At 39.9% G+C, this 26,487-nt stretch overlaps 1 protein-coding gene across 1 annotated transcript in view; it reads right to left on the reverse strand.

Annotated features, from left to right (window-relative positions):
* Positions 1-18,935, reverse strand: part of HOOK1 (hook microtubule tethering protein 1) — a 68,057-nt gene extending 49,122 nt beyond the window's left edge. The window contains exons 1-6 of the mRNA XM_047082349.1: positions 18,873-18,935; positions 18,697-18,805; positions 18,016-18,125; positions 16,052-16,159; positions 10,405-10,490; positions 3,565-3,637 (exon numbers count right to left, since the gene is read on the reverse strand). Of these exons, the coding sequence (XP_046938305.1) occupies positions 3,565-3,637; positions 10,405-10,490; positions 16,052-16,159; positions 18,016-18,125; positions 18,697-18,805; positions 18,873-18,935 (549 nt within the window). The remainder of the gene's footprint in view (positions 1-3,564; positions 3,638-10,404; positions 10,491-16,051; positions 16,160-18,015; positions 18,126-18,696; positions 18,806-18,872) is intronic.
* Between the last annotated feature and the right edge of the window lie 7,552 nt (positions 18,936-26,487).

Here is a 26,487-nt window from a genome sequence, read left to right on the forward strand (position 1 = left end):
ACTAATTCGCACGTGCACGAGAGAAACTCAGTGAGATTCAACAAAAAAAATTTCACTTTTTTCCCCATTTTTTCCCCAGTCAAGAATAACTCCCAAGGCAAAAACAAGCCAGGGAACTTTAAGCTGAACAATTTTCAAAGATTACGCAAGGCCAGAAATGGTTGAAATTCCCACCAGCCAGAGTGAAGAGACAATGCTGTATAGACAAGCATTCACTAAAGACTTTGAAAAGGTCATACCTTAGTAGTTTGTCTAAACTAGCCCTAGAAGAAAGATAACCCTAGATCTGCCTCCCACCCAAAACTTTAGAAGAATCAAATTGATTCATAAGTATCTTAATTGCTTGCAAGAACAAAGTCCGATTCTCTTCGAAGGAAAACAAAAAATCCAGCACTCAACAATGAAATTCTAGCATCCAAACACTGCTTAGCATCCAATAAAAAACTACTACATATGTGAAGAAGCAGGAAAATATGGATCATTAAAAAAACATGGATCATGAGGAGAAATCTCAGTCAATAGAAACAAGCCCAGAAATGAGCGATGAAAGAATTAGAATAATGTTAAAACTGCTAGCTTAGAAATAATGTTCAAGGATTTAAATGGAAATAGGAATGTAAGAAAAATAATGGAAAATTTTCTTTAAAAACAAAAACAAAAACAAAAACAAAAACAAAACAAAACAAAAACCAGGAGCGCCTGGGTGGCTCAGTTAGTTAAGCGTCTGACTTCAGCTCAGGTCATGATCTCGCAGTTCGTGGGTTCGAGCCCCACATGGGCTCTATGCTGACAGCTGGAGCCTGGAGTCTGCTTTGGATTCTTTGTCTCCCTCTCTCTCTTCCCCTCCCCTGCTCACACTCTGTCTGTCTTTCTGTCTCTCTCTCAAAAATAAATAAACACTAAAAAAATTTTAATACAGGGGTGCCTGGGTGGCTCAGTCGGTTAAGCGTCCGACTTCAGCTCAGGTCACGATCTCATGGTCCGTGAGTTCGAGCCCCGTGTTGGGCTATGTGCTGATGGCCCAGAGCCTGGAGACTGCTTCCGATTCTGTGTCTCCCTCTCTCTCTGCCGCTCCCCCATTCATGCTCCGTCTCTCTCTGTCTCAAAAATAAATAAACTTTAAAAAAAAAAAAAGCTGCTGAGGATTCAACTCAGTTTTAAAAAAATAAATAAATAAATAAATTTTAATACAAACTTAAAAAAATAGATATTCTATGGATAAAAAAAAGGAAGACTCAACTATTAGATGTGTACATGAGAGACCTAACATAAAGATACAGATTTGGGGCGCCTGGGTGGCACAGTCGGTTAAGCGTCCGACTTCAGCCAGGTCACGATCTCGCGGTCCGTGAGTTCGAGCCCCGCGTCGGGCTCTGGGCTGATGGCTCAGACCCTGGAGCCTGTTTCCGATTCTGTGTCTCCCTCTCTCTCTGCCCCTCCCCCGTTCATGCTCTGTCTCTCTCTGTCGCAAAAATAAATAAACGTTGAAAAAAAAAATTAAAAAAAAAAAAAGATACAGATTAAAAGAATAAAAAAAGATACACTAAAGCAAGAAATAATCATAAAACTAGAGTGGCTACATTAATGTCAGACAAATTAGACTTCAGAGCAAGGAATACTGCCAGGGATAAAAAAAAAAAAAAAAAGGTCTTTCATAATGATAAGTAGATTCATTCACCAAGAAGACATTTAAAAAATAATGTATACTCCCTCTCTCTCTGCCCCTCCCCCGTTCATGCTCTGTCTCTCTCTGTCCCGAAAATAAATAAACGTTGAAAAAAAAAAAAAAAAAAAAAGGGGCGCCTGGGTGGCGCAGTCGGTTAAGCGTCCGACTTCAGCCAGGTCACGATCTCGCGGTCCGTGAGTTCGAGCCCCACGTCAGGGTCTGGGCTGATGGCTCAGAGCCTGGAGCCTGCTTCCGATTCTGTGTCTCCCTCTCTCTCTGCCCCTCCCCCGTTCATGCTGTGTCTCTCTCTGTCCCGAAAATAAATAAACGTTGAAAAAAAAAAAATAATGTATATAAACCTAACAAGAGGTTCAAATTACATGATAAAAGTTAACAGAACTAAAAGGAGAAATTGACAAATTCACAATCATTGTTAGAGATTTAAGGACTCCTCTTCCATAACTGACAGGATGGTCACAGAAAAATCAATAAAGATATAAAAGACGCAACAGAACTATCAGTAAGTTTGATATAATCTGCCTGCAGAATACATGTTCAAGGGCACATGGAACATTCACCAAAACAGACCATATGTTAGGTCATAAAATAAGTCTCAATAAATGTAAAAGAATTTCTCAATACGGAGTTATGTTATCAAACAAAAATCGAAATTAGAAATCAATACATATAAAAAAGGTGCCTAAAAAATCTTCAAATATTTGTAATTTGAGATATCTACTTCTAATCTACCTGTAGGTCAAAAGAAATCACATGGGGAATTAATGAGTATTTTAAACTGAATGAAAATACTAACATAGAATGTCAAAATGTGTGAGATGTGTAAGGCAATGCTTAAATTAGGGGAAAAAAAGGTGCCTAAAACTTATGATTTAATTTTCTACTTTAAGGCATAAAGAAAGAAGAGAAGGTGTAGGTAAAGGAAAGGAAATAATACAGAGAGGAAATCTATAAAAAAACAAAAGCTAGTTCTTAAAAAAAAAAAAAAAAAACTTGAAAAACATCAAACCAAACTTCTCAAGAAAAAAAAAGACAAAACACATAAACTGCCAACATCGGGAAAGAAAGAGGATACATCACTAAAGATCACAGAGTTACCAGCATATTATATTAGCAAATATTATATTAGCAAAATAACACAGTTAAGAACTGTATGCCAACAAATTGGACAACCTAAGTGAAACACACAAATGCCCTATAATACACAACAAAACTGACTTATGAAGAAATAAAATCAGTTTGGTAGTTTCTTATAAGATCAAATATATACTTACATAACCAGATACAATCACATTGAGGAATTTATCTAAGAGAAATTAGACACATGTCTATGCAAGGACTCATACTAAATATTCATTGTAACTGTATCCATAGTAGCTAAAAACTGAAACAATTCCAACATCCATTAACAGGTGAATGGGTAAGCAAATTGTAGACTATCAATGTAATGAAATACTACTCAGGAAAATAATAATAATAATAATAATAACAAATAACTCCTAATACAGGTAGCATGGGTAAGTCTCAAAAACATCACACTGAGTGAAAGATGCTAGACACAAAGAGTAACAAAAAGTAAATAATGTCCGTTACCACTTATACAGAATTCTAGAAATCTACAGTGACAGAAAGCAGATCCACGGGGCCAAGCGAGGAGTGGGGATTAAGTGGGAAAGGACGTAAGTGCATGTTCTGGGTTAATGGAAATGTTCCACATCTAATTATGACTGTAGTTACCTAAGAACATGCATGTGTCAAAACAAACTGCACACAATAAAATGCACCCTTAAATTAATTTAAAAAAAAAGATTTAGCTGAGCTTAGTGCTAATTTTAAAATCACTGTTTGGGTTAAGTGCTTCTTCTCCTCATTCTGTATACCTTTATTCTCCAGTTGTCACCCGTATCTTCTTTAATTCGGCTTAACCAAGATTCATCGAACCAAGCTACATCTCTGAAATAAAAACACAAATGCAAAACATTTAAATGTTTTTGTTGCATGGAAAGTACTAAATTAAATCAATAAAGTTATTTTATATCTAAAAGCCTGTCCTTAATACGAATAGCAAACATTATTTAACTGAACCCCCTGAATTTTTAGTGATTCTTAAGGATTTCTTTTGGAATTTCTCATAATAAATTACTTAATTCATTAGCATCTTCAATTTAATAAACATCTACTGAATATCTCATACGAGACACTCTGGTAGCAGGAAGATGTATAAGTCCCAATCCTAAAGGTGGGGGAGGTAGAAATTAAAACTAACATTTTAATATGTCTATTCTGTATCAAGCACTGGGCTTGATGTTTTTCCATATTGCAACTTTCAATATTGTAGTCACTGGAAAAGGATTATGATTATCCTCAATCTTACTCTTCAAAGAAATGAAGATGAGAGAAGCTATGTAATTAGCCCCAAATCACACTAGTATATAGAAAAGGCCAAAATTATTTGATTGTAACTGAGGAGAATGAGTGTAATGAGAAGTCTACAAGGACAGTTTAGTTTTAGACTCGTGAAGTCATATTAACATGGGAGGCCAGGACAATGAATTGCTATATTGATTTTTTATGTATTTAATAAGGTTTTAAAGAATAACATTTGACTATATAGTGAACTACACTAATAGATCATACATATTCTAAACAAAAATCTGGATGCTTGCTCTGAGTAAGGAACTGAGCAAGATTAATATAAAGATGAATAATTTACTACCATGACTCTCAGGGAAATAGCTATTAAAGCAGGAAAGTAAAGAGCACAAAAACTCTACTCAAAGGAGAATGTGAGACATTCTTTAAGAGTTAAACACTACAGGGGCGCCTGGGTGGCTCGGTCAGTTAAGCCTCTGACTTCAGCTCAGGTCATGATCTCACGGTTCAAGGGTTCGAGCCCCGCATCCGGCTCTGTGCTGACAGCTCAGAGACTGGAGCCTGCTTCAGATTCCGTGTCTCCCTCTCTCTCTGCTCCTCCCCTGCTTGCACTCTGTCTCTCTTTCTCTCTCTCAAAAATAAATAAACATTACAAATTTTTTTTTGAAAAGAATTAAACACTATAAGATCACAGAATAGTGCTAGAAGAGGTTTTCAAGGTCTTGTCTAGATTTTCACTTTACACATAAGCCAACAAAAGTGAGGGAAGAAATTAAAGGGATCCTCTTCCAAACTTGAATTTAAAAATGAAAAGCTAAAACTAGAACACAGTGCTTAGCTTTCCACAAATCATTCTGCCTCAGATGTTCTAATACAGAAGATATTGCTTTGACTGGGTAACCAAAAATGACTTCATTTCTAATTCATCTATGTGGAATATGTAACCATTTTCTTTTGAGCAAATTAATGTTAATTATATTCAACTTTTCCCAGATACTAAGGCTACAATTACCAAAATGACTTGGCTCAATATATGAATGGTGTATTTCTAACCAAGCACTTGCCTGAAAATTCTGATTTACTAATAAGTCAAAACTGTCATCAAAGTAAATTCATTTCTTTCGACATCAGATTAAGTAAAAGAGGTAAGCCAGTTGTGATGATTAATTTTATGTATCAACTTGGCTAGGTCAGGATACCCAGTTTTTGTTCAAACATGCTTGGATGTGGCTATGAAAACACTTTTTTAGATAAGATTAACATTTAAATCAGTAGACTTTAGGGGCGCCTAGGTGGCTCAGTCAGCTGAGTGTCTGACATCGGCTCAGGTCATGATCTCACAGCTCGTGAGTTTGAGCCCTGTATCAGGCTCTGAGCTGTCAGCTGGAGCCTGCTTCAGATTCTGTGTCTCCCTCTCTCTCTGCCCCTCCCCTGCTCACGCTCTCTCTCTCTCTCTCAAATAAACATTAAAAAAAATTTTTTTAATAAAAAAAAATCAGTAGACTTTAAATAAAACACATTACCCTCCATAATGTGGGTGGGTCTCATCCAGTCAATTGAAGCCTTTAAGAAAAAGACTAACCCCCCTCAAGAAAGAGTAAATTCTGCCAAGAGATTGCCTGTGGACTCTGGCTGCAACATCCACTCTTTCCTGGATCTTTGGCCTGCAGGCCTGACCTGTGGATTTGGACTTGCCAGCCTCCACAATCATGTGAACCAATCCTAAAAACAAATTTCTCTCTCCCATGTGCGTGTGCGTGTATGTGTGTCCATCCTATTGTATATATCCACGTCTTATTAATTCTATTTCTCTGGAGAACCCTACTACACAAGTCTTCTAAAAGATATCATTATATATGCTTCTAGAATTATGTTCTAATTACCTCTAGAAAATGGATCTAGACATAACCTCTTCTAGCTTTCCTCCTTTTATCTTGTGTTCCTCCTTGTCTTTCTTTCTACTCCAAATCAACTTCAGCCCTACGTCTTAGTCTGCTCAAGCTTCTATAACAAAAGATCACAGACTGGGTGGCTTACATAACAGAAATTTAATTCCCACAGCTCTGGAAGCTGGAAACCCAAGATCAAAATGGTGTAGCAAGGTAGGTTTCGTTCTCAGCTCTCCTCTTTCGGCCTGTAGGTGGCTGCCATCTGTCAGTGTGCTCACATGACCTCTTCTTGGTGTGCTCACAGAGAGTGAGCTCTCTGATGTCTCTTTTACAAAGATTCCAATCCTATCAGATCAGGGCCCCACTCTTATGACCTTATTTAACCTTAATTGCTTCTCAGAGGCCTCATCTCCAGTACAGCTACTACACTGGGGGTCAGGGCTTCAACACAGAAATCTGGAATGGATGCCAACATTCAGTCTATAACACTCTGAGAAATACTTCGTAACTTCTGCCTTCTTCCTTTTCTCATAAACAAGTCATTCTTCTGAAACATTTGTAACGGCAGCCAACCTTCCCCTTGATACCCAACCTTGTAACTCTGGACATATCCTTCCTTACACTTCCGCACTGCCACATCTACACGTCTTAACTAGACTCCTGGCCTGAACAATTAGCTCCTTTTCTCATCCTTCCCAGAACTTCAGTGAAACTCGAGGGGACATAAGACTGAGGAAGCAAAATATGGTCCAATTGTTGTCTAACAAAAGTAAGTAGGAATGAGTATAAAATTATTTAACTCCACTCATAGTGTTTGTCTTCAACAATTTTACCAACTAAATACAGGCAATAATTAACAGCTGCCGGCTACTATACACAACATAGTTGTTTTGCTCCAAGAGACACCCTGACATAGTTTTTCTTGGACAATCAAAAGGCCTACTGTGGTTAACACATGAAATTGTGATCTGTACTTTGGGCATGCACATCTGGCCTTTTATGTATTAAGACCCCAAAGTAATAATCTATCAGGAGAAGGTCAAGATACTAGATTTCACTGATTACAGCTGACTGAGAGCACAGGTATTAGAGTCAGGCCAAAGCTATGCCAATCCCGGCTTTGCTATTAACTCGTTATTTGATTTTACCAAAGTTGTTTCACCTCTCTAAACCTCTGTTTCATGTATAGACTGAGGAATATCTACCTCACAGAACAGTAAAAATTAAATGAAATAACATATGCGTAGGGTATATAACAATGGCTTATAACTTAGTAAATACTCAGATGTTGGCTATCATGATTCATCATTTCAAATACCCCAATATCTATCTGACTGAATGAATGAAGAGATAGCTGCATGGTACTTGAGGTCTCTGGGTTTCTACATTCTTGTTCTCGCTCTTTTCCCTCTTGCAAAAATGTCTAGTCAAGACAGGCAAAAGAAATAAGCAGAGAAGTTATCTGTTGTTTAAAGTGGCCAAATTAAGCCTTTCTTTTGGGGGAAGTCACATGCTATAATATTTATAGTTGTTGTGGGTTGAACTGTATCTTCCAAAATAACATGTTCATATTCTAACCCCCAATATCTGTCAGTGTGACCTTATTTGGAAACAGGGTCATTGCAGATGCAATCAAATTAAGATGAGATCAAACTCAATTACTAATACGACTGGAAGAGGAGAGGACACAAAGACACGGACACGGAGGGAAGACAACCAAGCAGAGAAGAGACAGAGATGGAGCCATGCTGCCACAGACTTGGGAATGGGGGGGGGGGGAGGGGGGAGGGCGGTACCAAAGCTGGAAGGAATGATCCTCCCCTACAGGCAATAGAGAGAGCATGACCCAGCCAATATCTTGATGTAGGACTTCTAGCCTCCAGAATTAAGAGAAAACAAATTTTTGTTGTTTTAAACCACCCACTCTGTGGTACTCTGTTATGGCAATCCTGGGAAACTAATGCAGCTGTAATTATAGATTCTCCCCATGTGTTCTTTAAATATCTACATATATTTTTAAAAGTATTCAGGCCAAAGATAATAATTAAGGACTTGTAAAACCCTAGCAATAATTCCATGACTCTCCAAGTCTAAGTCATATAGTTTGGGCATTGATTTTTAAGATTTATTATTTACCATACTTGCCTCAGGTAAATAATAATTACTCATTAAATTTTGCTACTTCCTTAGAAAGCAGAATTTCCCTTCTCATCTTTCGTTACAACTCTGATGTGATTTGATGTGAGTCACAGTAGTAATCAATGCAATTCATAACAGAGTGTAACATATACAAAGTGCTTTTGAGTGTTCAAAGAAATATGGTAGAATGTGCCCTTCTAGCCACAATATGATATGCTGATTCAACTAGAGAAAAATGTAGGCTTCTAAGTTTCACTATCCAGATCCAGACTTCTGGAAAGCTATAAAACTAGAAGGGGATTCAAAAGAAAAATAAAGTTTAAATAATTCTTGGATGATAAGGAGACTAAGACAGCTAAGTGCATGCCAAAACAGGCAAAGCAAACAAAGAGGTTTCAATCCACTTTTAGGTCACTGTCGTATGTTTTATGAAGAAAGAGAGCTTTCTGATTGTTTGGCTATTTTATTATTCTTGCAGAAAAGCCATTAGAAGACAACAAATGAGAGAAGGAAAAGAAAAAAAGGAAAATCAGAGAGCCAGAGGTTCGGCAGTAACCGCAGAATCCAACACATTATGGAAAATGAGTTAGTGATAAAGGGTAGAGTTTAACTAAATTTGAACTGACCCTACTCTAAACATCAGGTACAGGGGCACCTGGGTGACTCAGTTGGTTGAGCATCCGACTTCAGCCCAGGTCATGATCCTATGCTTCATGGGTTCGAGCCCCGTGTCGGGGTCTGTGCTGACAGCTCAGAGCCTGGAGCCTCCTTTGGATTCTGTGTCTCCCTCTCTCTCTGCCCCTCCCCCACTCTGTCTCTCTGTCTCCCCAAAATAAATAAACACTAAAAAAAATTTTTCTAAATAAAAAAAAAAATAATAAACATCAGGTACAGTGGTAGAGTACAGGGAGACAAAGAGCCAATGCATCATATCACAGTAAAAACAGGTCTCTTCTATTGTATTGTAGTATAAAAGCTACCAGAGCCACCACAATACATATAAATAACAGCTTTGGATGGCACTGTTGAAGTCAATGAATGCGTGCCAGTCTTACATCCATACCAACCGCAATGTAGCTCCATCTACACCAATACCCACAACATACTGCAATAACAAAAGGCAAGGGGCACATTCTAACAATAAAAAATAATGACTTTCCCACATCATCAATAAAGGGTCATATCCAGAATGCTTGGTTCTGACCAATTAAATCACTTTGAAACTAATCAGGGCATAAATAAATAAAATGTTTAAGAAACATGTTTGAGAAAAGAAGGGAGAAAGGCATATTTTAGAATGACTGCCAAAAAAAAAAAAAGTTAACATGTTAAGTTTGTCTCTTAATGTATTAATCTTGAGTTAACCATAAAATCTGTCTAGTCACATTAGATCATGTTGAAAATTCCAAGTAACTACAATTTTGACACTTTGAGTTGTTTTTCTCAGAGTGATAAGGAATTTCTGCAAACCCATCTACAGGGTTTTCAATGTCAATCACAACAAACCTTGACAAAATGATGGCAACCACTGAAAAAAACATCTCTGACTATAAAACAAATAGCAAAGATAGGATTCTGGTCTCATGGAAGACACATTATCATAAAAGTAAGCTAATACAACATCAGTAGGGCTATCAATTAATAAATTAGCCCTGTTTGTTTCTACTAAGGGTAGAGCTCATATTGCAGATGTTATAACCGTAATCATTGCACAATGTTTGGCAAAAATTATGAAATAATGGACTTAGGAACTTTTGATACTATATAATTATATCTAATGGGCCTAATCCAAACAGAATCGTTTTATTAAGATTCTCCAATATTTGTGATTCCAAAATTCATTTATACCTCATTTTATTATTGGTAGAGTCATAGAATTCCTACTTTTAACTCAAATATAGATTTTAAAATTTAATATTTTTTTCCAAATCCAGTATTATATACTTCAATTCTCTCTAAAATAATAATCTCCATGCATTGATACCTTCCAATGATAGTAAAGTAACTCAAAAAAGCAATTATACCATTCATTAAAACGGCTTCTTTTCCAGTTACTGTAGTTTGTGAATGTGACCAGAACAAGTTTAAAATGAAAATCTCTTAGCTAGATAATAATCGTGTTTGCTCATTTAATTAAGATTACCTCTGTGAACAAGCAAGGAAGAATCAGGTGGTGAACTTTCCTGTGCCCTAGATGTAATAATGCCTGTCACGACTTAATAGGATAAAGTTTCAGCAACTTTTAGAATACACGGCTAAGTTTTCTTCCTTGGTATTGGGTTTACAATTCCTTCAAAAAGAGTCTGGACTACTACTTACATTTGATGAAGAACTTGTGCCATGGCAACTCCATTAGTCAGCTGTTTGACATCTTGACAAGGTGCGGCAGTATTGAATGTCTGCAGCTAAAATGACACAGAGCAAATGACTTTACTGTTCCTTTATCCTTACAGGATGGTGTTACCAACTCCCCTCCCCAAACATATGAACACGACAGAGAAAAATAACTATAAATTATCCTGTTTTGTTTAAATTCAGACTGGGCCGAACAAATGCAACTATACTAACAAGTTTTCGTGGCTGTGAAATAGTCTTACAAACATAAACACTTAACAATTCAAATAATCACACCTAAAACAGTCAAATATATTGATGCAATGTAGGAAGTACTTCAAATTTCTGAGAGCAAGATGCACAGACCTTAAGATCAACTATATTGTGTTCATTGTTAGGGGAATAACATCAGAAAGGACTTTAAGGTAACCTATTATTTCAACTTAAAATTTCACTCACATCATTTGGTAGGACAACAAAGCCTAGAAATGTCAAGTCTAAAACTACTTAATTAACCAGTGAGGCCTGAAATAAGGCAGGACCTCAGCCTGCCATCCAACAATTAGTCTCAGGGCATGAATGGTCCAGGGCCCACCCACCACATCAAGTTGTTTCTATTTAGTTTGGCTTTACATATTATTCTTGTCGAATCTCTATTTGTTAAACATTCATGTACATGCTAAAAAGAGAAGTGAAACTGTGGCGTCTTTTTCTAAAAAGCAAATACAAGACAAGAATTTTTGAAAAGCAAATTACAGCAGAGCTACAATGGGTCATATATTTCCTAGAAGTCTAATCTCAACCCATAATGATCTTAAATTAAATACACTATGAGTCTCTTTTCCTACATATATTTATCTCCTTTACTATTCAATTATAATTCCTTAATTTGCCACTTAACTATCTTAATCTGACAAAAGTCTCTCCCCTCCATGATTCACCTTTAGTGGTTCTGTTTGAGATTCTACAAATAAGTCTCCATTATGGTAATACACATGGAAGAATGACACAGACAAATAACGCTAGCTACAGTTACTTTCAAAGTACACAAAGATAGTTTACTGAGATCCTACTCTATGTGGGCACCGTGGGGTTACAAAAGAAAATCACCTGTTTTCTACTCTCAAGCAGTTGCAATCAAGAGTTAAGGACAGGAGAAAAAGACATAAATTATTTCTAGAACATGCCATTCCCAGTCTCATGACTATAGTATGCACAAATCATTCAGAAATAGACAGGAGTTAACTAATTAGGGTTTGTATTTAGGAAATACTTCTCAGAGATGATTCCTGAACAGAAGGTCTTGAGTAAAGAAAGAACCAAGGGAAGGAAGCTTTAGGAAATAGGAACATGGTAAGAGCACAAATACCTGAAAAGAAATGGTATTTTTAGGCAACATACAGTTCAGTATTACTGGATTTTCAGGGCAAAGAGGAACGGGGAAGAGGTGACAACAAAGGGGGGGGGGCAGGTAAGAAAACAGACATAGGTCAGAACTCTGGAGGTCCATGACAAGAAGCATGGACTTACCCTTGATGGTATCATCCTTATAATGGGAAACAGCAGAATAGTTTGTATCTACCTCACAAGATGGTTGAGAGAATTAGCAAACAGAGCCAACTTAGATCAGCGCCTGGTACAAGCTCAGCAGCTGTTAGCAATCAGCTATGATTCGGGGTTCCTCAAAGCTTGGGGTCTAAGAACAATACAAATCAGAATCTCTAGACACATTAAATCAGGAAATGCCTAAGTGATTCTTTTTTGTTTGTTTGGTTTTAAGTAGGCTCCATGCCCAGTGTGGAGCTCAATGTGGGGCTTGAACTCATGACCTGAGCTGAGATCAAGAGTCAGACACTTAACCTTCAGAGCCACTCACATGCCCCTGCCCCAGCAATTCTTATGCACATCAATTTTGTAGAACCAATGCTGTGGATGATGATGAATCACTGAAGAACAGTAAGAAAGAGAGTGATAACTTTAGCATATTTAGGATAGCAACAATACTGACACAGAGAAAGGAAGAGAGTAACTTTTATACCTGAGTCCGTCAGAAGGCTCCTGTAATAGTCTTGTTGATCAAACAGGTGGCTTACAGATAGGGTAACGCTGACCAAGAGGACAGAATAAATTCATGGAATTTAAAACATGAAATAACCAGGATTTTGCAATTAAGTGGATGTACAGGAAAGAGAAACCCCAGGGTTAGGGCATCTTTAAAAAGAAGATAATCATATACTTTCAGGTAAACTGTGGCTCGCACTTTTCAACCCTTCCTACTTACATTTTATATCATTAGCTTTTTACAAAATGGATAGGATTAGTTATTTTAAAAGAATGATTTAAGAAGCACAGAATATTAAGCAAAATAGTAAAGAAATATGTAAAAGTAGTACATATACTAAGTATTGCCTCATTGACCACCAAGTCCAGATTAAGATCAATTTTTCCTTCTCTTAGACATGGATTTAAATTGGGGTGTCTCGGGGACCTTGGTGGCTCAGTTGGTTAAACATCCAACTTCGGCCTAGGTCATGATCTCACAGTTCATGGGTTCAAGCCCAGGGTCGGGCTCTGTGCTGAAAGCTCAGAGCCTGGAGCCTGCTTCCAATTCTGCGTCCCCCCTCTGTCTGACCCTCGCTCACTTGTGTTCTCTCTCTCTCCCTCTCAAAAATAAACATTAAAAAAAAATTTTAATTGGAGTGTCTCTTGAAAGTTCTTAACCTAGTTGCAAAATAAATTAGATAACACAGAATGTAATTTCATTTGGCCAAACAGAAAGGCTTTATAACCAAGAAGAGTGAATAAATTAAAAAGCTCAGTGTGGGTAGTGATGCCAAAGCAGAGGGACAAAGGAAACCGTCCTCTTTCACACTACTCGTCACAGAGGTAAAGAAGCAGAAGACTTTTTGGTGAGTGGCCCAAAAGGGGCAGACAGGGCTTCCATCAGTAACCACAGGGTTCTTGCAAATCAATCTTTCCTATTTATCTTTAAATAAAGCAAATAATCAAAAATGTGGAAATATTGTTCCTGAATTGCTTCAATATAAATGTCACCAAAATCAAGGAAGAAAGGGGGGGGGGTCTTCCCAACTGACAGCCAAAATCTTCAACTTTGGGTCAGCTCTATTCTCATATTCTCCTCCTCTAAATATTCATTTCAGAAAGATTATTGTTTTAAGATTTTCATAACAATGATTCAGCCTTTAATATTTTTTGTTCCTTTGGGCATATATTTGGCATTTGTTTTTCCTTCACCTGCCTGTCAAGGTCAAAGAACACAAGAACTAAGAAAACCATTAAAAATATAGTTCAATTCTAATTTTATTGGTGAAAGTCAAGTCCCAAAATTTTAATTTTCCAAATGTTACAAAGCCAAGTTTATTAAATATATATTCATGCAAATACTGCAAACTCTCATATACTCCCTCTACCATGTAAATGGTGCCCAAATTTGTCTTTCAGCTCTAAACTTTTTGCTAAGTAGCAGTACAACATTTCTAAGAACGAATTATTTTAAGATGAGTTCCAAATCATAAAATAAAACATTTTTCTTTCTCTTTCTTTCTTTCTTTCTTTCTTTCTTTCTTTCTTTCTTTCGAGAGAGAGAAAGAGAGGGAGAGAGGAAAAGAGAGTGTGTGCTGGGGAGCAGGAGAGGGAGAGAGAGAATCTTAAGGCAGCTCCATGCCCAGCGCAGAGCCAGGTGTGGGACTCAATCTCATGAGATTATGTCCTGAGCCAAAATGTCCTGATCATGTCCTGAGCTGAGATCGAGAGTCAGAAGCTTAACCAACTGAGCCACCCAGGTGTCCCATAAAATATAACTTCTTAATAACTGCCAAAAGAGCCGCAGCAACTTCTTATTCAACACGTCTCCGGAGGCCAGGGAAACAAAAGCAAAAATGAACTACTGGGACCTCATCCAAATAAAAAGCTTCTGCACAGCGAAGGAAACAATCAGCAAAACTAAAAGGCAACTGACAGAATGGGAGAAGGTATTTGCAAATGACATATCAGATTAAGGGTTAGTATCCAAAATCTATAAAGAACTTACCAAATTCAACACCCAAAAAACAATCCAGTGAAGAGATGAGCAAAAGACATGAATAGACACTTCTCCAAAGAAGACATCCAGATGGCCAACAGACACATGAAAAAATGCTCATCACTCACCAGCAGGGAAATACAAATCAAAACCACAATGAGATACCACCTTACACCTGTCAGAATGGCTAACATTAAGAACTCAGGCAACAACAGATGTTGGCGAGGATGTGAGAAAGAGGATCTCTTCTGCATTGTTGGTGGGAATGCAAGCTGGTGCAGCCACCCTGGAAAACAGTATGGAGGTTCCTCAAAAAACTAAAAATAGAACTACCCTATGACCCAGCAATTGCACTACTAGGCATTTATCCACGGGATACAGGTGTGCTGTTTCGAAGGGACACATGCACCCCCATGTTTATAGCAGCACTATCAATAGTAGCCAAGGTATGGAAAGAGCCCAAATGTCCATCGATGGATGAATGGATAAAGAAGATATGGTACACAAACACACACACACACACACACACACACACACACACACACACACAATGGAGTATTTCTCAGCAATCAAAAAGAATGAAATCTTGCCATTTGCAACTATGTGGATGGAACTGGAGGATATTATGCTAAGTGAAATTAGAGAAAGATAGATATCGTATGACTTCACTCATATGAGGGCTTTAGGAGACAAAACAGATGAACATAAGGGAAGGGAAGCAAAAATAATATAAAAACAGGGAGGGGGACAAAGCATAAGAGACTCATAAATATGGAGAACAAACAGAGGGTTACTGGAGGGGGTGTGGGAAGGGGTATGGGCTAAATGGGTAAGAGGCATTAAGGAATCTACTCCTGAAATCATTGTTGCACTATATGCTACCTAATTTGGATGTAAATTAAAAAATAAAATTAAGGGGCGCCTGGGTGGCGCAGTCGGTTAAGCGTCCGACTTCAGCCAGGTCACGATCTCGCGGTCCGTGAGTTCGAGCCCCGCGTCAGGCTCTGGGCTGATGGCTCAGAGCCTGGAGCCTGTTTCCGATTCTGTGTCTCCCTCTCTCTCTGCCCCTCCCCCGTTCATGCTATGTCTCTCTCTGTCCCAAAATAAATAAATAAACGTTGAAAAAAAAATTAAAAAAAATAAAATAAAATAAAATTAAAAAACTGCCAAAAGAGGCATCTCTGTACTAATCAGGTTTTCTTAATGACCTCTCAAATTCTATTAATGTTGGTTCTATTGTCCTAGAACACTGTCTAGTGCTGAAAGAACAGAGTTTACTACCAGCTGTCTTCTCACCTCCATGATTTAGCCCCATCATAACTTTTTAATCTTTTATCTCCTACTACTTCCCCTCAACATGTAACATTACTTACTATGGTAGGGAGCACATTAAGAAATGAGAGATATCATGACAAGAATGTGCCTTCACTACCTCTTTTTGATCTACTGCCGAAGAAGACCATTTACATTACTTCCAGGGTTTCTTCCCTGTGTCTAGAAAATTCATTTCCCCTGATTTCTACTTGCTGAAATCCATCAATCCTCTATCACACTGTTAAAAGTTTACCCCAGGTATCTACAAGAACCTACATCCTTAATGGTGAAATACTGGTCTCTGAGGTCAGGACCAAGACAAGGATATGGACTATCACCACTTTGAGTCAATGTTGTATTAGAGATCCCGGCCAGTTGTTGTTCCTGGGAATACAGCAGAAAACAGGTCACAAAGGGGCTGTGACCCCATGGAGCAAATAGGCTGACTTCAGAAAGTGTTAAGTGTTACAGACTCATAGAAAAGGGGTGACAGGTTATAAAGAGATAGGACTGGGGGACAGGTAAGTCATTCACTGTTACTGACTCTGAAAGATGACAACAGATCCGAGAACTGAATGGTGAGAAGAAGTCAATCACTCACTAGACAGAGAATATTCTGGGTAGAGGAAAGTATAATTAAGAAGCCCAGATTCCTCAAGAAATAGAAAGTCAGTGCAGCATGGTGGGCATGGAGGACTTGGGGCATCGGGAGAGTTTGGGAAAACCTGGAGAAGTGAGGTGACATCAACAATGCAGTGGCTGGCAAAGGCAAAGACAGATACCAACGTTCACTGGAAATCATCTGGAGAGGTAAAGAGAAGCCAAGAGACAGGTACCCAAGAAACTAAGGCAGAAGATGATCTCACAAAAGAACCATCAAGTAAGATAAGGATAATAAAGAATAGTTACGAGTTTGCCAAATCCAGTAGGTGAAGGCCTAAAAGAAAAGAATCTCGTGTGCAGTGGGTTGAGAAGTGAATGAAAGTTCAAGTATAAAGGATGAGTATACAAAACTCAAATAATCTGACAGCAGAGGGAAGGGGAAATAGAGTGTGGTTTTAACAGGGAGTGGTGGCTCTTTGTTTTCTTTTTAAGATAGGGAAGATTTAAGTAAGTTTATGTGTAAAGAGGAAGGATCCAAAGGAGAGAAAGAGTGAAATGAAAAAGCAAAGTTTTAGAAGAGGTAGAAGGGATGGGATCTAGAGCTAGGGTCAAGATAAGGAGGAGATCATATTTCTGAGGGGAGAAAAGTTGGGGGTTCAAACAGGGTACTGGTAGAGGTTTGCAAAGACAAATGTGAGGGGATCTGTGTGGTTGTTCTTAGTCTTTATATAGCTGGGCATTGTTATGGGAGCAAGTAGATTTGTCTGTAGAGCATTTTTAAAGGCAACAATCTGCACAGTAATTCCATTTTCTCCAGTGTTTCAGCAGCCTTAGAACTGGAGAAGCAAATAACCTACTATGTCATCTATAGCATTTTTGCAGTTTTTAAGGAATTTTGCCTCTCATTATAAAAATACACAGCTCTGCCTACCACTCCAAGAAAAAATGGAAAGTTCCTTGATTATTCTTGATATGTCTTCCTCAGTGCCTTGAACAAAGCAGGAACTCAATAAATACTGGCTAAAAGAATGGGTATAGTACATAGTATTTTGAAACATTGCAATACAATTCAAAAACATCCTTTACTTCACCACCTCATATAAGTCAATGACATCACAAAGATGAAGTTTACTACTTAAGTCAGATGTTTAGCGCAATAATGTAACAGATTAGGATACCCCCTTTAATTAGTCACTTGTTTTAGCAAAACACATTGCTAAAAGTAATGTTGCCTTATTTCATGAGAGTCTTAAAACACAGCATCTCAATCCCAATACTTACTCTAAATGAAAATAAAGATGAACAGTTAGCTAACTGCTTTTAACTCAGAAGCCCTATATACCTGCATTCCACTTACAACCAAAACTATTTACCTCTAAACTGTAAAAGTTGCTTTAAATCACGGTCATTTCCAATAGACTTCATACACAGCCAGAAACCTTCTCTGATTTCTCATTGTTTTGAATTACTCAAATGAGGAGATCGCTAGAGAACAGCATCAACCGAGTATCACCTCCTGATCCAGTCTGTTTACATTCCATTATGCACACATTCATCCACACACAACCAAACAACTAGTTTAGGGATGGGCACCATCAACAGCACCCTGTGGACAGACCATCAAGCACCAACCTTGCCCAATGTGGGTTGGAAGCTACACCTGAATTGCCAGCTCTTTGGTCGCTGAGCACCTCCAAAAGGTGAGACATCATTTTACTGACGGGAATACTGGGGGCAGATCCTATGTCTGTCCAAATACCACAAAAATTAATTAGAAATACCAAACACGCACCAAGTGCAAATGAAAATGCCAAGTCTTTTTCTTGAAAGAAAATGCTGTCCACTGGAGGAGGAAAAGGGGGGGAGGGTGGGCAGCAAGAAAAAAGGAATAGGAGCCCCCCCCCCTCCAACATATCAAGTGTGTGCAAATATCCCTTCGAAACGACTTCTACAGAATCGGAGGTCCTGGAGGAGCTCTGATCCAGGAACCAAAACCACCTCTTGGCCACCTGTGTCCAAGCAGAGCAAAGTGGTTTGGATAGGAGGGGAGTTTCGGAGGGGGCCTCCGCTCCCAAGTGGCACAGAGGTCCGTACAGGAAAGCTGTTCGGCAGACAGAAGGCGAGAGAGTCGGCAGTCCGGGGAGGAGAAAATGGGGGCAGCGAAGAGCAAAGGGGATGGACGCCTGGCTCCAGCCACAGCTGTCACAAGCTAGATAGATCAAGGCAGTAAGACGAGCCTCCTCCGGCCCCAGCTCCGGAGCTCCCTTTACCTGCCCCTAGTCCCCAGACACAAACATACAACACCCACACGTACACACCTGCCCCGCGACCCGCAGGTGGCACTCTCGCGGTCAAGGGCGACAGGAGACTCGGAGGGCGACGCGCCGAGTCCGCGGCGCAGGTGGCCCGGCTACTCCTGAGGCTCACCTGCGGAGAACCGGGGGCCCGGGGCAACTCGCCTGGGCCCCTCGGCCCCCCGCCCCCTCGTACTCACCCAGATGATGAGGCTGTCGCATAACGGCAGCTCGGACTGCGGAAGCGGCTGCGTCTCTTCCATGGCCGGGGCCGCCGTCGACTACGCCGCCGCTGGCACCGACACCTCCCTCCTCCCCGCGCTCCGCCAGGAGCCGGCGTCGACGACCTGCTCGCCGGCCGGGAAAGCTCGGTAGCCAGGCCCAGCGCCCGCGCGGCTCACGCGCGAAGCCTCGCGCGGCCGACGTCGCCGGCGTAACCCCCTCCTCGCCACCGCCCCCGTCCCCGCTCCGCCCCGCTCCGCCGTTCGCCCCCTGCCGGGTCCGGCCCGGCTGCGCGGCTCTGCACCTGAGCCCCGCCCCCTCCTGCCCCTTCCCCGCCCCTCCCGCCCCTCCCGTCCTCCCCCCCTCCTTCCCTATCCCGCACACCTCTTCCCGCCGCACTGAGTGACCAGGGCGCGCACCAGTCACAAAGAAAGTAGGTGCTCGAGAGGGGCGTGCGGGGCGGGAGGGGGCGGGAAGAGCGGGGATAGGTTGCGCAGGAGGGATTGCTGATTGGACGCACCCTCTTGGCTCCGACCAATCAATGTGAGACAAGACAGACTCCGGGAGGGAGCGCGGGAGGGAGGGAAGGGGTTTGTGACCTGGCAGGTGCGGTGGGGACGGGGGCGGGGAGCGCGCGTGCGCGGCTGGGCGATGTAGCGGCTGAAGCTCACGCTGCCCCAAGGGCAGAGGAGGCCGCGGGGCTCCCAGCGTTAAGTAGGGCGGGCTCAAGCATCTTCGCGCCTTCTTCCCCTCAGTAGGGCAGCTCCTGGCTACACCTGTGGAGATCCACACTGCTGCCCTCGTGTCTTCAGAAATAGATCCTACTCGAGAAAAGGAGAGCTGATTTTCTCCCGGTCGCTCATTGGAAAAGGACATTTTCCTTTGCAGACATGGCAAAGAAATGTGTTTGCTAAGGGGGGAGAATACCATAAAGCTGCTTAAGTTAAATAAGCTCGCACAAGATCACAGAGACGGGCAATTGCATTTTAAATGGGGCGAAAAGGAAGACCATTTTCAGGTAGGAAAATGGAAAATGAAATCATCTTTTTTAGTTTTCAAAAAACATGGAAGATAACAGTGTACAATGCTTCCGATTTTCCTTTGGCGGATGAAAACTTGCCTTTTCTGAGAATGTTTGTGAAGGAGGGGGTGGCGTAGAGTTGGAAGCTCTCCAAGGTACTGATGTATGGCTTAGGCTGTTGAAATGGGTTGGGATATTCTTACTCTTGCTGTTGATTTCCATCACTTCACTCATTCATAAACTCATCAGTTCATGCTCTGTGTAAAAATGCAGCTGGCTCGTTTATATTGCCACGGTCTTTATATTTAGACATTGAAAGTTTAAAACTGATGGATAACTGCAATTAAAAGCCCTCAAATGTAAATCAGTCTCATTCTAAAAATACAGTACTTGCATTTGCTATCAAGTCTCTTAACCTCATTCTAGAACTTTCTTACCCCATGTGGAGTCATTTTATATTTTTGGACAACAGCAACATCAGTAATATGACTTAACTGAAAAGGAAAAGGAAAGGGAAAAGATCTAGGAATTGAAGACCTGGTCTGAATCTTGACTTTACTTCCCACTGGCTGTTGACAGCTTTCTCCTATGGAATCCAACGTCCACATTTCTAAAATGATGCTGATGACACTGACCTGCCCCGTCTCTCTCACAGGGGCAAAACTGATAATGGGTGTGAAAGAGTTTTATGAATTAAAAACTCTTTTGCAAATATGAGTTACTACAATCATACATGCTTATCACTAAGAGTCACAGGTGACTGAAGTATTCAGAATATTTAAGAAGAATAATGGGGGGGGGAGGAACTGAGTTATCCTTCTGAGCGCTGTAGGAGCAGAGAACAGATCCTAAGGGAAGGATGCTCGGTTGTCTTCATGATACTAGATCTAAAGGAAAAATATGTGAAGCATATGATCAGTGAATTCAGAAAAGAAGAAATACAGATAGTTCAAGGAAATGTGAAAAGATTCAAAAAATTAAAAACATAAATCATTGAAATAAAACAACAAAAATAATGTTGAGAAGAGTGAGTGCACTTTCATACAAAACTGGAGCAAACATTTTAGAAGAATTTTTCCAATTTTCTATCAATATTTATCAAGAAACTTTAAAATATCCATACAATTTAAACCCGTGATTCTAGAATTCCACTTCTGGCCATAAATTCTATTGAAATAATCAGAAATGAAGTCAGAGGTTATGAGCAACATCATGTATTGCAATTCTGTATATACTAATCAATACACATCCAATAAGCAAGAAAGGTTAACTACATTATAGTCAATGTATAAGATAGAATATTTGGCGACTAGTAAAAATAATGGTTTGGGGAATATTTAATACAAATGTTTCATGATATATAACATTAAAAGTTTAGATATAAAAGTATGAGCCATATGATTTCAACATAATAAATATTTATGTATTTAACATGTGCACCCCAAGAAGACAAAGGAATGCTCATCAAACCATCATTTTTATTTATGGATGATGTTATTTTCTGTAATCTTCTATATTTTTCAACTTGCAATTAGCTTGTATTACTTTATAATCAGAAAATAATATTAGAAGAAATGCCTAATACAGTATACTCTATCCTTTTCCAACTGTTGACATTCATTTCTAAAAGTTGGCATCTATATTTGGAGCATTGAATAAAACTGATTTTTAAACACTAGTTGTGGGGTTGTAAATTGGCACAATCTTTCTGAAAATTTTTTGACAATATATATCAAGAATCTTTAAAATGTTCAAAGACTTTAAGCCAATAGTTTCACTTCCAAAGCCTATTCTTTTTTTTTTATGTTTATTCATTTTTTTGAGAGAGAGAGACAGAACATGAGTGGGGGAGGGGCAGAGAGAGAGGGAGACACAGAATCCGAAGCAGACTCCAGGCTCTGGGTTGTCAGCACAGAGCCCAACACGGGGCTTGAACCCACAAAGTACGAGATCATGACCTGAGCTGAAGTCAGACGCTTAACTGACTGAGCCACCCAGGCGGCCCTCCAAAATCTATTCTAAGAAAATAATCAGATGCCAACAAATTTGTTGATTGCAGTGCTAGTTATAAAAGCAAAAAGAAAAAGAAAGAAAGAAAGAAAGAAAGAAAGAAAGAAAGAAAGAAAGAAAGAAAGAAAGAAAGAAAAAGGGAAAAAGAAACAGCCATGAAATGAAAGAAGAGTCATTAAATACATTATGGTATATCCATACAGTGAAATATATTGTGGTTATTAAAATATTGTGAAAGAAGTTTAACGACTCAGAAATGTTTAAAGAATAATATTAAAAGATAAAGTTGATAATAGAAATCTGTATACACAGTATGGATCTCTCCCTCGCTTTCTCTCTCCCTGTTATATGTTTATTATATATCTAAAATTTATGTATGGATCCCTATTTGTGTATGCATGTGAGTGTATTTATATATGCCAAGAGAAAGAGAAAGAGAAGAGAAACTGAAAACAAAATAAACCAAAATGTTAGTAGTAATTTTGATGATATCTAGGTATTGGAATATTGAGTTAACTAATAATAGTTAACATAAAGTGTGGTATTGGTTTCGGGAGAAGCCCAGTGATGTATCACTTCCATATAAAACCCAGTGCTCATCCCAACAAGTGTCCTCCTTAATGCCCATCAACCTATTTAGTCCATCTTCCCACCCACCTCCCTTCTAGCAACCCTCAGTTACTTCTCTGTACTTAAGAGTCCCTTATGGTTTGCCTCTCTCTGTGTTTTTATCTTATTTTTCCTTCCCTTCCCCAATGTTCATCTATTTTGTTTCTTAAATTCCATATATGAGTGAAATCATATATTTGTCTTTCTATGACTTATTTTGCTTAGCATAATACACTCAATTTCATCCATGTTGCTGCAAATGGCAAGATTTCATTCTTTTCAATTGCCAAGTAATACTCCATTGTGTGTGTATACACATACATATACATCTTCTTTACCCATTCATCCATCAATGGACATTGGGCTCTTTCCACAATTTGGCAATTGTTGATAGTGCTGCTGTAAACATTGGGGTGCATGTGCCCCTTCACAGTAAGAATATGGCCAGATCTTAATGTGGAATAATACATAAAAGAATACACACGTGTGTGTAAGCACACACACACACACACACACACACACACACACACACCTGTGTATCTGTAAAGAGGGAGACTGAAAAGAGATATGGTTAAAATTAAGCACAGACTTGAGCGTTGTGGAGACCTAATATGACCTAATATGATCTCTTATTGCCTGGGTAATCTTGAGCAAGTCACTTCATTTTAGTAAGCCTCCGTTTCAGTGTCTGCAAAATAGAATAATACTTGTGTATTTCTATATTGGTTAGGGATTTTTTAGTGATAAGTGGAAGGAATCAGACCTGAGTAACTTTATATTAAAAAAAAATGTTGCAAGGGTATGAGAAATCTTATAGATTCAGAGGAATATCTGAAGAACCCAGCATGGGCAAAAGCAGGTCCCAGAGCTGCTCATTAGATCTAGGTAATGAAACTATAGATGTCTTCTCAGGAGAACACCACCTAGATGAATACACTTAAATAGTTGCTAAGTTTTTCTGGGTCATTCTCTTCAAGATTCAAGTCCCAGAGAGGGCATCCAATTAGCCTGTCATGGGATATGTATCCAGCCCTTTGCCAGGAACAGAGTGAGCCCCTAGATTGTCTGTCCCACCAGTACTGCAGACCCAAGGTGAATCATGGGGTGGTTGCCCTGTGTAAATGGAGAGTGGGGGAGATGGATGCCTGCAGACAAAAATAAAAACAATTTTCTCTACATAATTTCACATGGTTGCTGTGAAAATCAAATGCATACAAAATGCTTAACAGAGATCCCAGCTCATCATAGTTGGTCAATACATTTTAGCTATTATACACACTGTGTGTATGTCTTGGGTGTGTGTGTGTGTGCACGCACACGCATTCTTATGTTTCCCCTCATTTTTTAAAACAAAGTATATATATCAAAATATTAGCAGAGGTTGTTCATGATGATTAATTATTTTCCAATTTCCATCAAAGTGAATAAATATTGCCTTTTTAATTAAAATAAAAACAAATAAACAATAAAAGTAAAATAAATAAAAAAACAAATACTTAAGAGAGAAAAAGAACGGTCAGGATGAGATTTTAAACTGCGTTGGGCTATGGGACACCTGGGTGGCTCAGTTGGTTAAGCGTCTGACTTTGGCTCAGGTCATGATCTTGCAGTCTGTGAGTTCAAGCCCTGTGTTGGGCTCTGTGCTGACAGCTCGGAGCCTGGAGCCTGCTTCGGATTCTGTGTCTCCCTCCCTCTCTGTCCTCCCCAGCTCAAACTCTCTCTCTCTCTCTCTGAAAAATAAATAAACATTTAAAAAATTAAAAAAAAACTGAATTGGGCTATAAGTAGATGGAGAAATGATAAAAGAGAATCGCTGATTAGGTACCTCAAATAGAACTGTAGTAGGCTCTACTTGTAAAGAGTAAATCTGTGCCTTGCACAAGCAATGGTGAAAAGGGGTGGAGATGTCATAAGTTTCCCCTGTTGATATATGGATACCTTGAATGGCTGAGAGCGTACATCAGCTAGAGGAAAACTGTGGCCTGGACAGGCATTGATCTAGACGTTCAGACATAGCAGCCATTCTAGTAGAGTGATCATACCAGCTGCAAACGGTACAAGTGGATCTCACTAGCAAAGCACTTATTCCTCAACCAAATTATTGCCCCTCCCCCACACGATCCTTACGGCATTGCTTAGGTGCAGCTGTAACTCCCAAAGTCTCCCAAACAGAAATCCTACAGATGCTTCAGAGGCAGAAGGATGGAAGAAGGGAAGAAGGGAGGAGAAAAAAGAGAATTGCAACATAGGCTAGATCTCAGCAACAGAGAGACAGAAGAAGCCAGAATGATGTAAGATCCACCATAGATAGGGGTTAACTCTAGATGATGCCCCGTAGGAGTGCTCTGCAGTCCACAATATCCAAAGAACTACAGCAGACTCAGGCTATATCCAATCAGCATCAAGGTCCACAGGCAGTTAAACACAAGAGAAGACACTTCTAGATTGACAATTTTCAGAATCCGAGAGATACTTTGGAATGATAGTGTCCAAGCCCTGGGAAAGATTTACAAGCCCTAATTAGAGTTCTAGGGAAGAGAAATGGTGACCAAAAAAAATTGATATTGTAAAACTGCTTCGGGCATCCGGGTGGCTCAGTTGGTTAAGGGTCCCACTTCAGCTCAGGTCATGATCTCACTGTTGGTGGTTTCAAGCCCCGCATTGGGCTCTGTGCTGACAGCTTGGAGCCTGGAGCCTGCTGTGGATTCTGTGTCTCCCTCTCTCTCTGCCCCTCCCTTAACCTCTCTCTCTCTCGCTCTCACTCTCTCAAAAATAAACATTAAAAAAATAATAAAACTGCTTCTTGTTTTTAGGCCTGTGATCCCAGTGGCCTGTGGACCTACTTCCCACTGTATAAAAGGAAATACATATCTATTCCTCACACTGGCTAGGAATTGAGTCCTATGAAATGCTTACTGGGAGACTGTACGGGACACCGAGAATTTTGCTTCTGGTGCCTTTACAGACTTAAGTTTAAGAGACTTTTATATGACTTAGTGGAACTGACTTTGAATACATTTTAGTTCAGCACTTGGAAACAATGTTAACACTAACCTGGTGGGCTGCTCAAAGAGAAGTTATTTGAAGATTTCAATGGAGAAGAAGTTCAAATTAAGAGTGAAGGCATCTCTGTTACTGAGACATGTATATCCATAATACAAGGGATTTTAACGTTTATTTATTTTTGAGACAGAGAGAGACAGAGCATGAACAGGGGAGGGTCAGAGAGAGAGGGAGACACAGAATCTGAAACGGGCTCCAGGCTCTGAGCTGTCAGCACAGAGCCCGACGGGGGGCTCGAACTCACGGACCATGAGATCATGACCTGAGCCGAAGTCGGACGTTTAACCGACTGAGCCACCCCGGCGCCCCAGTACAAGGGATTTTAAAATTACACTACACACAGCCACATTGCAGGAGGTAGACTCTGAAGTGGAAGATTAGCAGGCAGGAGGTTTATGAAGAAGCAGTCTTGGGAATTGAGAGCTTGGGAATTGGAGGAGAAGGATTAGAAGCAGAAGTGCACAGTGGGAGAAAGCAGCCTGGGGTGCAGTCCTAATGAGAGCTTCAACCAAGCCCCGGGGAGCTCTGAAGCTAGAGTAGCCCTTCCAGGTTGTCCGAGATTGGATGAGAGGGGGTTAGTTTTTTTTGCCTCCGTGCTGCTGAATCCCTGGATGTGAGCTGTCCTGGAAAGGTGGTGTGCCAGCCAAGGCAATTCACAACAGGATTCCCAGATGTTGGGGATCGGGGCATCACATCACGCTATCTTCTGAACAGCATCCACAGTCATTTTCGGTGGAGTTCGTGTGCCATCACCCAGAATGGAAAAGCATGGTGTCAGAAATGGACAAGCATCTCTAATTGTGGCAATAGTGTAACTGCAACATGAAAATGGTCACAGAGGAAGACTGTTGACATTCTTGTTTCTTACACTGAAAAACTCCAAAATGGAA

Source organism: Lynx rufus, unplaced genomic scaffold (genome assembly GCF_022079265.1).
Source record: "Lynx rufus isolate CCGP_SWC_20201006 ecotype Redwood Valley unplaced genomic scaffold, mLynRuf1.p SCAF_2, whole genome shotgun sequence".
NCBI lineage: Eukaryota > Metazoa > Chordata > Mammalia > Carnivora > Felidae > Lynx > Lynx rufus.